The sequence below is a fragment of the Cebidichthys violaceus genome, unplaced genomic scaffold (genome assembly GCF_023349555.1).
Source record: "Cebidichthys violaceus isolate CVI_PGR_0920_01 unplaced genomic scaffold, fCebVio1.0.p SCAF_7, whole genome shotgun sequence".
Lineage (NCBI taxonomy): Eukaryota > Metazoa > Chordata > Actinopteri > Perciformes > Stichaeidae > Cebidichthys > Cebidichthys violaceus.
Genome location: NW_027176927.1, coordinates 9,090,287 through 9,104,952, shown reverse-complemented (window position 1 = coordinate 9,104,952; position 14,666 = coordinate 9,090,287). Strand labels below are relative to the sequence as shown.

Here is a 14,666-nt window from a genome sequence, read left to right as displayed (position 1 = left end):
AGTTGTGGTCAAAAGTTTACATACACTTGTAAAGAACATAATGTCATGGCTCTCTTGAGTTTCCAGTTATTTCTACAACTCTGATTTTTCTCTGATAGAGTGATTGGAACAGATACTTCTTTGTCACAAAAAACATTCATGAAGTTTGGTTCTTTCATGACTTTATTATGGGTTAACAGAAAAAGTGACAAAATCTGCTGGGTCAAAAATATACATACAGCAATATGAATTAGCAATTTTGGTGACTTAGAAAGTTGTGTCAATGAAATGAGCTTCATAGCATGGCCTCTTAACTTCTTGTGAGTGATTATGAGTGACTACAACTGGTGACTTCTCTGAGGCCATTTAAATAGGGCTCATTGGATACAAACGCCCACAAACGCTACAATGGGAAAGTCAAAGGAGCTCAGCATGGATCTGAAAAAGCGAATCATTGACTTGAACAAGTCAGGAAAGTCACTTGGAGCCATTTCAAAGCAGCTGCAGGTCCCAAGAGCAACAGTGCAAACTATTGTTTGTAAGAATAAAGTGCATGGCACTGTTTTGTCACTGCCACAATCAGGAAGAAAACGCAAGCTATCACCTGCTGCTGAGAGAAAATTGGTCAGGAGGGTGAAGAGTCAACCGAGAACCACCAAAAAGCAGATCTGCCAAGAATTAGAAGCTGCTGGAACACAGGTGTCAGTGTCCACAGTCAAGCGTGTTTTGCATCTCCATGGACTGAGAGGCTGCCGTGCAAGAAGGAAGCCCTTGCTCCAAAAGCGGCACCTTAAGGCTCGACTGAAGTTTGCTGCTGATCACGTGGACAAAGATAAGACCTTCTGGAGGAAAGTTCTGTGGTCAGACGAAACAAAAATCGAGCTGTTTGGCCACAATGCCCAGCAATATGTTTGGAGGAGAAAAGGTGAGGCCTTTAACCCCAAGAACACCATGCCTACCGTCAAGCACGGTGGTGGTAGTATTATGCTGTGGGGCTGTTTTGCTGCCAATGGAACTGGTGCTTTACAGAGAGTAAATGGGATAATGAAGAAGGAAGATTACCTTCAAATTCTTCAAGATAACCTAAAATCATCAGCCCGAAGGTTGGGTCTTGGGCGCAGTTGGGTGTTCCAACAGGACAATGACCCCAAACACACATCAAAAGTGGTAATGGGATGGCTAAATCAGGCTAGAATTAGGGTTTTAGAATGGCCTTCCCAAAGTCCTGACTTAAAATCCCATTGAGAACATGTGGACAATGCTGAAGAAACAAGTCCATGTCAGAAAGCCATCAAATTTAACTGAACTGCACCAATTCTGTCAAGAGGAGTGGTCAAAGATTCAACGAGAAGCTTGCCAGAAGCTTGTGGATGGCTACCAAAAGCGCCTAATTGAAGTGAAAATGGCCAAGGGACATGTAACCAAATATTAGCACTGCTGTATGTATATTTTTGACCCAGCAGATTTGATCACTTTTTCTGTTAACCCATAATAAAGTCATGAAAGAACCAAACTTCATGAATGTTTTTTGTGACAAAGAAGTATCTGTTCCAATCACTCTATCAGAGAAAAATCAGAGTTGTAGAAATAACGGGGAAACTCAAGAGAGCCATGACATTATGTTCTTTACAAGTGTATGTAAACTTTTGACCACAACTGTATATCTGATAAGCTGCGACTGGAAAGGTGGCGAGCAGAGCAGCCTTTACTGCGTGGTCAGGTGAGCGGTCCACCTCTCCCTCTATAAACATGGAGGGACATCTACTGGCCTGTGCGGGCACTGCCTGCTCTCACTCCTCCCCGCCCACCGTCTCAATGTCACTCAGCTGCTCGCTCACTTACACGCCCACTCCTAGACGCCACTCGCTAGCTCAGACATACACCGCTGCCCGGAGGCCTTGGGCTCATGGAAACCAACCATGACCCTGACACATCCCATTACACAGCGCTTCTGAGCTCTGCTTGTGGACATGTCCACGAGGAAGATTCCAGTCTGGCTGTGATCGCTGTCACGGCGATCCTGTGTGTCATGGTGCATACGTTTTGGCCAACCCACATCCCTCTCTGGGAATTTTTTCACTCCCCTCCTTCGGATTAATACTTCAAAGTCTCCTTAAGCCGCTCTTTTTTTGATCACTTGATTGGTAATTGTGCTTTTATTTTGATTGCCTCGCTATTTGAACGTAGGCCTCGTCAGGCTGGGACGTGAAGCAAAAGAGCTTAACTTGTTGAACTGACACCTCAAAGGCTTCCACGGAGGGAAAACAAAGAGGGGGGAAAAAAGAGAAATGAGAGATAAAATCCAGCAGGGAGATTTAGGGGGGAGAAAGAAGGGAGATAAAAAGCCATAACATGGGATTTCCAACTGCCAATTCACAAAGTGAAAGATTTAATTAAAATATGTCATAATTTTCACCGCCTTAGCCTCTGGGATTCCTAAGCTGTGACCTCACGGACAATTATTGTTTTCTCACTGAGGACGTGAGGCCGCGAGGAACGGGATTACACATTCTTGCGTATTGACATCAGCGTCCTCTCTCTTCCGACGTGCGTGGAAACGGACTCGATGGGACGAGTTCAGAGGTCGGGGTCGGTGCATGGTGGCTTGGGGAACCTGTGAACCCCTCAAATAGTTTGCTTAGAGAGAGGGGGAAAGATAAAAGTGAATGGGCTTCTGCTAACGTTCCAGTCCAGCCGAAGTTCTCTGTTGCTGACACGAGGGCCTGCCTGTTGAGTCTTCCATTTATCTTCAACCCTTTAGTTATTCTAGTGTCCCCTTTTTCCAGACTTTGTACCATATTTAGACCATTGGTTTGTCCTGGCAGTCCTACCTCTACTCAGACTCGGTCTTCCACCACCTTACCCTCTCCCCCCAGTGTGAGGCCTGTGCTTCACAGTAGCCGGTGCTCCAGTCAAACCCCATGCGCTTTCCGTCTATGTGTCGACACAAGTCACAGTCGACCCTTCATAGCCTTCACCTGTACTCGCAGAGCCCGGACTGCTACTCGGCCTCCCTCGTGGCCTCCATTTCAGTCTGTTGGCCGCTAAACAAACATGTGACCCCCCCCCCCCCCCCCCTCTGCTGCATGCGCCCGGTGCTGCTGGGTCCAGCTCAGACGGCCCTGACCACTGTGATCCAGCGGGCCCAGTGAAGGCTCTCCTATGTCAGGATGCTGGCTGACAGACGATGCCCTCTGGCCTCCATTGGAACGGGGCTTCCTCTCTGTCGTTCATGCACACACCTGCATGCTGGAGCATTGGCAGCACTGCTGTGAAACTGCCTTGGTCTCTGCTGTTGTTGTGTGCTCAGTTGACCGCTGAAACATCTTGCTTGTATTAAACCACCCCGAGGGCATGGACAAATTAATTTAGCATGCTGCATTGGGCACAAACACTTCCATTATAAACAGTTTTCTGTCTGTTTGTTCTCACAACCTGCCTCTTTCAATTGACCTATCTGTTGGAGTAATTGGATGATTATGCATTTATATTAAGTCCACTTTGTGTGAACCAGTTCTTTGTAGGTTTGGAAGTGTCTGAATATTCAGCTGAAGAATCTTGAACAGGCTCCTTATAGGACTAAAAGTAGATACTAACCCTGACTCTATTTAAAGTACAGTACAGTAAAATCATCTGCATATCTTGGCATTTGAACTAATTATGCCTTCTTTCTGCTTCAGGGATGGATGTGGATATGGAGACCCAGGGGGCTAGCCAGTACTCCAGCCAAGACCTCTACATGCAGTCTGGGGGCCCTGAAGACGGAGACCAGGGTTGGATGTCCTGGGCGTGGTCCTTCGTCCCAGACATCGTAGGCGAAGAGGAGGGCTATGATGAAGGCCTCTACGAGCAGAGAGAGGCAGGAGGCATCCCAACCAACCCACAGCAACACACGCCCAAAGACCCCATCGTCTCTATCGGCTTCTACTGCACCAAAGCCTCTGTTACCTTCAAGGTAAATCAGCTGATTAGAAACAGAAACAGATATGCTTCATCCTCAAGGATTCCATTACCAGATCAAGGGCTACAATGCACACCAGCGTACATTGGGTGAACAACAGTTCTGTGTAAAGTTGTATCATGTCAATGGGGGCAAGGAAAAACATAATCATCTTAACGTCAAATATCAAAATGAAATGAAATAAATGCTATAATATTTTCCACAGTTTTAAAAGTTTTCTGCATCACATTGACAGTAAGTACATGTGGTATGAATGTGATTTATCGTTAAGATGTACTTTTAAAATAATTAAATGTATTTTAGATAAACTAATATATCATATACAGAGGCCACAAAAATTAATTTTCATGTAAAAATAAATGCCTTCAATGTATGTATTACATAAAACGTAGACCCAATTTGTGTAGGGGGCTTTCATGGTAAGTCAGGAAATTCTTGGGGAAATTCTGCATATAATGATATTTAATGTTGATGTAGAATTTCCTGGTTTAAGATATCGTTGTGTTAACAATTACAGTTGTTTTTTTTTCCCTGGCCGCCATTATTATACTCCCTCTCCCCACCCCGTCGCTGCGGCTTATATTTTGTGGTGATTTTCAGTTTGAGTCTCAAAGAGGGGCTTGATCTTCAGGAAGTCACAGTCCTCTTTGTCTCGGTGTGTGGTATGAGGGGAGGGTAGTGTAACCGCTAACTGACGTCTCGGGTCACGTTAATGTTTTAAACATCATACGTGGTGTGATGACTATTCAGAAATGGATCCCAAACTTTAATCCTGCCTGCTCACTCAGAATAGTTTGAATTCATCTGCGTTTCCCCTCAGGTTCAGGCACTTCGGATCACATTACTGCGTGCGTGCGTGCGTGCGTGCGTGCGTGCGTGCGTGCGTGCGTGCGTGCGTGCGTGCGTGCGTGCGTGCGTGCGTGCGTGCGTGTAGGTGGCAGTGTGTGTGATCAGTGAAGGGGAGGTATGTCTCAAGCCAAACAGACCACGGTGCTTTTCTAATAACGTTTAAATTGTTCCTGTATTGTTTGAGTTCTTTTAATCAATTAATTGCCTCTCGTCTGGAGTAATTGCAGACAGCTGAAACGTTCTCGTCTCTTTCCTACAAGGAAGTATTTAGTTGTAGGAATTTCACGTCTTTGAGCAGCCACTGCCTGAACCTGCGGTTGACATGGACATGAAATCAGAGAGGTATTTTTAGATTGCTGACCCATTACTCGCCAAGATCTGTTTGATCAGAGAAACTGGCAAGATCATTGAATGACTTTAACACACATAATGCATAGTTCAGCGCTTACCATTTGTTCCGCTCTTTCACGTTCTGCACACCTGCCAAACTCTCATCGCACGCCAGACCTCACGCCATTCCTCTTTTGTTTTGGTATTTTCGTTTATTTCAACAACAACAGCAAGCGTCCCCAGAGTCTGCTTCCAACTTCTCTACCGTGTTACATTTCTGAAGATATAGCCCCTCTCCTCGATAGTCACATCTAAGATCATAACATTTCCAAGATGCCTCATAAAGAATCATTTGGTTTGTGTTGGACTGCCGAAGCCTTTGAATGAGGCCACGGTGTAATAAAGGAGAGGTAGCAGTAGCTCTGTGTTTGTGCTGCTCCTGTGTCTGCTGTGTTGTTTCAGGCCGAGGTACAGCCAGAAGTGCCCCGCCATTGTTCCTATTGGACAAACGGTCATCGTGTTTGTGTCTGTGTGATGGGCAGCTTGTCAGTGTCGGTACTACGATGCGCTGGTGTCATCAGAGAGAGCTAAACTTTAGTCAGATCATTCAACCTCCCTGCTCACCGCTGCTCCCAGGGACCGGGGGGGAGCGGGGGGAGCGGGTGGAGCGGTCCCCGCACGTGATTAAACCGTCGGAATCGAACCAGGGGAAGGGAGTGAGGGTGAGAGAGTCTGCTCCATCAGTGGGGATAATAAGGCACAGCTGCTCCTTGCACTGCACCTGCTTCCTGTGCTAAAAGTTGAACGGACTTGGGCCTGCACAGCTCGGCTCTACAGCCGCATTTCTTTAGGCTGACCTCGAAAGCATCCCAGCTCTGTAGCCGTCTGCCTTCAGCTCGTCTCTCTCTGCCTCCACACTGTCTGTACGCACAGAATGAATGCTCTTCTTTTAATCACTGTACATTATCAGTTCAACCTGTGGTATCCCGAGTGCTTTAGTCATGTTCCGATTGTCATCCCCAATAAAGCCCGAGCGGGCCTCCCCTAGAGTCAGGGAGGAGCGACTGTCATGTGGTTTGATGAATGCCTTTGGCCTGGGTCCAGACTTGGAAAAAGAAAACGGTTCAAACGCCCCACGGCTGGCATCCAGCCTCTGATCTAAGAGAACGTCATCCGTCCTTGTTTGGATGTTATTGTTTCTGGTTTTAAGCATTATTTTCGGGGGCCTCGTCGCCCCCTCACATACAAAGACGCACATAACTTGTTTATTTTTCAGATCATGTATCTATTTCAGCAGTGGATTGCGGGTACACAAGCACACACACACACACACACACACACACACACACACACAATGAGACACACTGTATGGGTTCCAGTTTTAGTGTTGAATTTCTCTGAGATCCGTATTATTTCCAAAAGCGGTACTTATTCTGTCAGACAAAGCTTAACGTTCCCTCGTCGTCTCTCAATATTTGGAGGTGCCTCTTATACCGAACTGCCTTTTATTTTGTGTTGATTTGTTTTAATTGTTTTTAAATATTTTTTTTTTAAACTTTTTTTTGGATGTGACAAAGCCTTATTAACAGTAACACAAATGTAACCATTGGAAAGGCTTCAGTTTTGTTGAAGCATTTCATTTCTTTTTTCACAGATTGAATCAGTTTTTTGTTCTGCTGTGATCAACTCAAAGGAAAAATGTCTTTGACTGCTAAATAATGCATTTATTTCATCTTTCTGAAGAATATTGAATGGTATCTGTGTCTCTGTCTTTTGTCCCAGCTGACAGAGACCCAGTCAGAGAGCAGCTACTACAGTCCTCAGAAGGTCAAGTCCAGAGAGGTGCTCTGCCTGGAGCAAGAGGGAATCACCATTGAGGTACAGTAAGATGCTGCAGCTTAATGGAATATGTGGAGTGTAATAGCAGCTGATTTATTCACTGTGCAATTTGTTATTGATAAATTGTCAACATTCCAAAATACACAGAGAGAAGTTACTTTAACCCATGACAGCTTTTTTTTAACACGTGTTCAACCAACTAATCAAAGTCCAGTACGTCAAAATAGATTTCTGTTTATTGTTACATTTATTGTTCATGTCTGGATTATGACTAATATTATGAGGAGGAATATTATTATTCCAAAAAACATCAAGCCCAACCATTCATTTTTTTCAACTAAAGCAGATTTTTCTGGTGATAATCTGCTCTCTATTAATTGTCACATCTGGAACCTTGTTACCCATCATGGCCAAACGTGGACAGACAAATGCAGATCCCCTGTCTTTCCCTTTTGACCCTCCATTATTATTATTCGTGTCTCCTTGGTTCCTCTTAACTCCCTTCCTAAGTAGTTTTATAAAGCCTCTCCAGGTCACTAATCCGTGTCTGAGTCGGGTCCAACTCTGATCATTTCCGCGTTTCCCCCTCGGCGTAGAAAATATTTAAAAAACCTTTTTCTCTGATTACCTGGTTGGAGCAGGAAAGGAGTTTTCTGCTCCTAAGCTCTCTACCAGATGTGAGAAATTCTGAGAGATTTCCAATTCCAATTTCTGTAATTTATGCTTTTGCTGGGAGAGAGAGAGAGCAGTCTGAACTGGGACCAAAAGTGAGAGCGTTGAAAGGCAAAGGGGTGGCTAGTAAAACAGGGAGAACTAGGCCTTGTAATTATTGTGTGGTGAAACGTAAAGTTTTATTGGATTGCTCTCTGTTAGTTGTCTGCTGGGTGAAGCAGAGGCATGGTGAGGCAGAGACGAGCAAACCTTTACTGGTTACAGGTGCTGCTGGACTACCAGCACACACTCACACACCACCCTCAAGGGAAAATGGTAGCTGTCTGCCCCCTGCTCTTTCTTATCGTTATGAAATGAGCCCACAACCTCAGCAGCACCGCAAACCAACTTCATGGTCACACCATGGCCTCAAACCGGTCATGGTGGAGAACCCTGTTTGTGATGTTTTCACAATAAATTGAGTCTTTTACTGCGACGTAAAAGGTTAAAAAGGTTCAATTAATTTCTGTGAATTATTGCGCCGTTCTGGTTTTACTGGGCTTCTGTTGACTGATTTAAGACATTTTACATCCTGGGGAGGATTCTGAAGCTAACACTGTTTAGTTTTAACTTATTATCATTCATTATTTTCTATTTTAATATACATTTTTTATATATATATATATATATATATATATATATATATATATATTTATTTTCCAACTGTACAGGTCGTTGTATTCCTTATTTTCCTCACTGGAGGAAAAGCGCTCCAGAGTTTATCCAGTTTCCACATTGTTCTTCATGTCCAGGTGGATAAATCTGGAGTATGAAACTGCTTCAAGTTTCTTCCTCTGCTTTTTATTCCAGGTGCTGATGATGGGGGAGCCCTTCTTCGATTGTCAGATTGGCTTTGTGGGTTGCCGGGCACTCTGCCTGAAAGGCATCATGGGAGTACGGGATTTTGAAGAAAACATGAACCGACGCGAGGAGGTAAAGACAGCTTTAAAAACCTCGAGGAAAAATGAAAACAAAAAGCGGAAAAGTTGAGTGAGTGGGATAAAGAAAGATCATTTAAAAGCCCAGAACAGAGATGAGTTTCACCCAAACCGCCTCCCCGCAGCCTCTATTGCTCCCGAGAGCTTTCAGAAGGAGGTAGAGATGTGGTCTGGTTTGTTTATGGAAGAGACCCAGCTGCCTCTCTGTAATTCACCGTAATACTCTGTGTTTGCCAGATACACCACTGTGTCAGCCGCAGTCTCACTATCCGCTCGTGTGCAGTGCAACGCTTCTGGGCTCAATAGAAATCAATGTATTTCATCAAGTATATGTTAACTAATGGTTGTTTTTCTTAGGTATTTTTTAATTTGTGGGTTCACCTACAGCCTGGTCGATTACATTTAATAAGGGACAGCAAAGTATTCATATCAAATAGTTTGAAATACTTCTGGATAAGATGTTCTTTTCTGTAGTTTGGGCTAAGTTGTGTTTTTGTGACATCTGAAATAATCTTAAATATTCCTTTTATTCTCTGAACATCCTCTCCTTGTCTTGTCTCTGTCTCTGCAGGATGCAGTGTTCTTCAGCTGTGGGGACAGCCTGAGCAGCAAAGGAATGACCTACCTCACCAACTCTCTCTTTGACTACCGCAGTCCAGAAAACAACGGAGTCCGGGCTGAGTTCATCCTGGATACCGCCAATCACAAGGTCAAAAAGAACATTTGGATTCTGGAGCGCGTTGCACCAGCTGGTCTTTACTAAGCCTGGTCATTACTGCTCAGTCTTTGTTAAGACTGCAAACCTATGGAGGATCAGAGTAAAAGGAAATTTCACTGACATTGAGATATGAAAATCAATAGAGCTGTAATAGTTAAAGTTGGCACAAGAAGTCCCAATCCCCAATACTACTATACCAAAGAATACTTTTCACAACCATAGTTATTCTGGAATTTTTGGTTTGGAAAAAAAAGAATAATTTACTGGCTGTTTAAAAAAAAAAAAGTTGAGGTCCTCAGAGAGCATGTACCTGAGATCAGTTAAATAGTTTGCCTGTAGTCAATCCAACCAATGGTACAGGTAGTTTGTGACGTATACAGTCCATTCATAATCAAAGGACACCCAAGGAACCGATAGCTGAGACTTAGGCAAATAGGCAAAAATGAAGCAGTCGGTTAACCAGGCCAAGAACCAACTCAACACGCAGCTCACAGCTGTTCAACCAGCAGCAATACACAAAAGTGCATGAAACGCGATTGACTCACTGATGCTGTTTACTCGAACAGCACCTGCCATTGACACTGTCCTCACTAAACATCTCAAGCTGTTTAGAGAAGAAAACATTCATGCAAAAAGCTCTTTATTAAGACATCTGTTTCTTTATTTTCAGAAACACAACGGGTCAAACACATGTTTCCATACACATTTTAGTGTGGGTATGGCTAACTTTGCTCACACAGTTATTGACAACTGGGTCAATAAACACTAATCTGAGAGCATTACATCCAGGCTCTCTTCAAGCGTCCACTGGAAACGCTGGAATTATAGCTATTATCATATTTAATGGTAATATAGTATTTATTTTTTTTTATACTTTTTTTTTTGTTTAACTCTCAGTAATTCCTCTTTGCAATAAATCATTGTGATTGAAAGGACTGCCACTTAGATTATCTCTTGTCAGTCACCCTGCTGCTGGCTGCAGTGGAGGAATGTGCCCCGCTATCTCAGCAGTAGTGTTAAAGCCATTATTCCTGATAACCACCAGCTCCCTTCATCCGCCATCCCAGCTGTAGTGTTGACTCTGCTGCAGAAATGTTCATGACCCTCAAATGAAGCAATTGTTTGGACATCCATCCATCCATCTACCCACACTTGAAGGTCTTAAAGAGTCAAAGGGTTTTCGTGTTAATTCATTAGCGGTTTTGAAACCAGCCAATGGCTTTGATCCAAAAGCATGCCAGAGCCATTAGATGTCCCCTAATAAATATTACTCATTAACCTGCCTGACTGATAAGGCTCTATTGAAACCTCTGTTTGGAGAGCTAGTGAGTGGGTCTGGGGTGGGGGTGTTAAAATGTGTGCGCGAGAGGGGCCCCTCTCATTCTCTCTCTCTCTCTCTCTCTCTCTCTCTCTCTCTCTCTCTCTCTCTCTCTCTCTCTCTCTCTCTCTCTCTCTCTGTCTCTCTCTCTCTGTGTGTGTGTGTGTGTGTGTGTGTGTGTGTGTGTGTGTGTGTGTGTGTGTGTGTGTGTGTGTCTTGCTCGCTCACTCATTCTCTCTGTTTACCAGTGGTTTGATGTGCAGTAGAAGTATAACTTTCTAATATTGTCTATAGGACGGGGTCAACGGCTTTTAACCTGCAGTTATGGTAAAACAATACACTTAGGTAGAACAAACGTTCTTTTGTCTATATTTAGGTTTGTTAATAATGGTCCCAAATAAAGCCGTAGTCCAAAGACATGCCGAGGTTAATGGAAACTCTGACTGACCCGCAGGTCTGAATGTTCAGCCCTGTAATAAACTGATGACCCTAATGCTGTAAGTAATGGTGGTTACACACTATTTTTAGTGTTAGGTAACTGACGGTTACAAAATGCTTTAATAATCATCAGTTATTACATTTCTTTTCCCAAAATGTATTGCTTTCAGATACACTCTGCATTACATTCATGCTTTTAAAAGCTGAATCTTTGCTATCTTGATGAATATTTCCAAATAACATTTCACAATGTCATGTTGAAACTATCATCTTTTACTAGATAAGGTACGTCTTTACAGTGGCATTCAGCCAAGCACCAATTGAATGAAACTTTCACTTCCATTTATAAATAGCTCATTGCTCAACACAGACCAGAAGTGATATGCAATACATTTACACTTTAAAATGAAGAATAATGAAATGTAGTTGAGTGTCTACTCGCTATCACAAGTTCTGCTCTTAAAAGTTGATTGAAAAAGTTGGTCAGTTGTACTTTCACCATGATCAAGTATCTCCTTATGTTTCAAGCCTTTGTTAAGAGTTCCAGATATTCATGTTATTGTTAGCAAGTTACAAAAAAAAAACCGCGATCAACCCCTCAATTACTCTGTTTTGTATCTCTGATTTGAGCCCCTTGGCCGTATCCACCATGACCCCAGTCACTGCCACTCTTAAATGCTATCAGCTTGTTTGCTCCTTTACTGCCATGTTTACCTAACTCCACTTTTGTTTGACAGGAGAGCTATACGGAGATAGCAGGCATGCAGCGCTTTGGTGCTTTCTACATGGATTATCTCTACACAATGGAGAACAGCAGCGCCAAAGGTACTGTCTAATTCATTCCTCCTCACTGGGCTGTTTGCTCACCTTGCCACCTCTTCTGTTTTTCTTTATGTCTGTCATGTTCTCCTTTTCTCTGCCTTGCTCTCTCTTTCTTCCTATCCATATTGTATTTCTTTCTCGCTTTTCTTCTCTTCTCTTTTCTTCTCTTTTCTTTTCTTTACTTTTCTCTTCTCTTCTCTTCTCTTCTCTTCTTTTTTCTCTCCTTTCCTTTCCTCTCCTCTCCTCTCCTCTCCTCTCCTCTCCTCTCCGTCGAACAAGCCCCCCTGGAGACCTGAAGAAAGAGCTTGTCTTGTTTGAGTCCCAGCCACCTGGTCCTTGACCCTTCCTGTCCTCGCTCTCACCCCAAACTTACCTGGAGGGCAACTGTCAGAAGTGTTTAGTCTGCACTGACACATATTTGAGTTTCTTTCTCTCCGCTGCTTGTTGAAACACTGTTCACCCCCCCCGTCTCTTTACCTGTAAGCTCTTGAGAAAGTGAATAGGCTCCTCTTGGCTAATTAGGTGTCACTCTTTCTGGCAGAAGCTCGAAGACGGGCAGGATTCCTCAGCCGCGGCACTCAAGAATGTTGATTCAGGTCTGAAAGATCTGAAGTTCCCATTAGGAGATAAAGCGCTGCCCCTTCAATTTTAAATGCTATATTTGGCCCACAAACGTCTCCGCGCGTTAGTGTGTGATTTTTGAGCATTTTATTTCAATGCTGCTAGGAAGCTGTATGTCACCTGTATGACATTCACAAGCCACCCCCCCTCACCTAAAAAATACAGAGATGAAAAGGAAAGCTAACTTTCGCAGCACTTTCAGATCTAATCTAGATCAAGTGCAACCCCTTACTGTGTCAAATGGTAAAAATGTATAATATGTATATATATACACACAGTTGTGGTCAAAAGTTTACATACACTTGTAAAGAACATAATGGCATGGCTCTCTTGAGTTTCCAGTTATTTCTACAACTCTGATTTTTCTCTGATAGAGTGATTGGAACAGATACTTCTTTGTCACAAAAAACATTCATGAAGTTTGGTTCTTTCATGACTTTATTATGGGTTAACAGAAAAAGTGATCAAATCTGCTGGGTCAAAAATATACATACAGCAGTGCTAATATTTGGTTACATGTCCCTTGGCCATTTTCACTTCAATTAGTCGCTTTTGGTAGCCATCCACAAGCTTCTGGCAAGCTTCTCGTTGAATCTTTGACCACTCCTCTTGACAGAATTGGTGCAGTTCAGTTAAATTTGATGGCTTTCTGACATGGACTTGTTTCTTCAGCATTGTCCACATGTTCTCAATGGGATTTTAAGTCAGGACTTTGGGAAGGCCATTCTAAAACCCTAATTCTAGCCTGATTTAGCCATTCCATTACCACTTTTGATGTGTGTTTGGGGTCATTGTCCTGTTGGAACACCCAACTGCGCCCAAGACCCAACCTTCGGGCTGATGATTTTAGGTTATCTTGAAGAATTTGAAGGTAATCCTCCTTCTTCATTATCCCATTTACTCTCTGTAAAGCACCAGTTCCATTGGAAGCAAAACAGCCCCACAGCATAATACTACCACCACCGTGCTTGACGGTAGGCATGGTGTTCTTGGGGTTAAAGGCCTCACCTTTTCTCCTCCAAACATATTGCTGGGCATTGTGGCCAAACAGCTCGATTTTTGTTTCGTCTGACCACAGAACTTTCCTCCAGAAGGTCTTATCTTTGTCCACGTGATCAGCAGCAAACTTCAGTCGAGCCTTAAGGTGCCGCTTTTGGAGCAAGGGCTTCCTTCTTGCACGGCAGCCTCTCAGTCCATGGAGATGCAAAACACGCTTGACTGTGGACACTGACACCTGTGTTCCAGCAGCTTCTAATTCTTGGCAGATCTGCTTTTTGGTGGTTCTCGGTTGACTCTTCACCCTCCTGACCAATTTTCTCTCAGCAGCAGGTGATAGCTTGCGTTTTCTTCCTGATCGTGGCAGTGACAAAACAGTGCCATGCACTTTATTCTTACAAACAATTGTTTGCACTGTTGCTCTTGGGACCTGCAGCTGCTTTGAAATGGCTCCAAGTGACTTTCCTGACTTGTTCAAGTCAATGATTCGCTTTTTCAGATCCATGCTGAGCTCCTTTGACTTTCCCATTGTAGCGTTTGTGGGCGTTTGTATCCAATGAGCCCTATTTAAATGGCCTCAGAGAAGTCACCAGCTGTAGTCACTCATAATCACTCACAAGAAGTTAAGAGGCCATGCTATGAAGCTCATTTCATTGACACAACTTTCTAAGTCACCAAAATTGCTAATTCATGTTGCTGTATGTATATTTTTGACCCAGCAGATTTTGTCACTTTTTCTGTTAACCCATAATAAAGTCATGAAAGAACCAAACTTCATGAATGTTTTTTGTGACAAAGAAGTATCTGTTCCAATCACTCTATCAGAGAAAAATCAGAGTTGTAGAAATAACTGGAAACTCAAGAGAGCCATGACATTATGTTCTTTACAAGTGTATGTAAACTTTTGACCACAACTGTATATATATATATATATATATATATATATATATATATATATATATATAAAAAAGGATAGGCCCATGTGTAACTGGCAAATATAACGTTGCAAACCACCAGTTACAGCGATGACTACTTTTGATGACATAGTGCACAATTGCCCTTTAATTAACACCAAAGAAATCTGGGTGAACCTGTTTAATGACCTGAACAGATCATTTGATGTATTACAGTCGGAGCCGAGTGTCA

General features: G+C 43.2%; 1 protein-coding gene across 1 annotated transcript in view; it reads left to right on the top strand.

The window, feature by feature from the left end:
• Positions 1 to 14,666, top strand: part of LOC137891619 (intermembrane lipid transfer protein VPS13B-like) — a 333,991-nt gene that overhangs the window by 34,058 nt on the left and 285,267 nt on the right. The window contains exons 8-12 of the mRNA XM_068736332.1: positions 3,660 to 3,934; positions 6,902 to 6,997; positions 8,480 to 8,602; positions 9,179 to 9,316; positions 11,819 to 11,906. Of these exons, the coding sequence (XP_068592433.1) occupies positions 3,660 to 3,934; positions 6,902 to 6,997; positions 8,480 to 8,602; positions 9,179 to 9,316; positions 11,819 to 11,906 (720 nt within the window). The remainder of the gene's footprint in view (positions 1 to 3,659; positions 3,935 to 6,901; positions 6,998 to 8,479; positions 8,603 to 9,178; positions 9,317 to 11,818; positions 11,907 to 14,666) is intronic.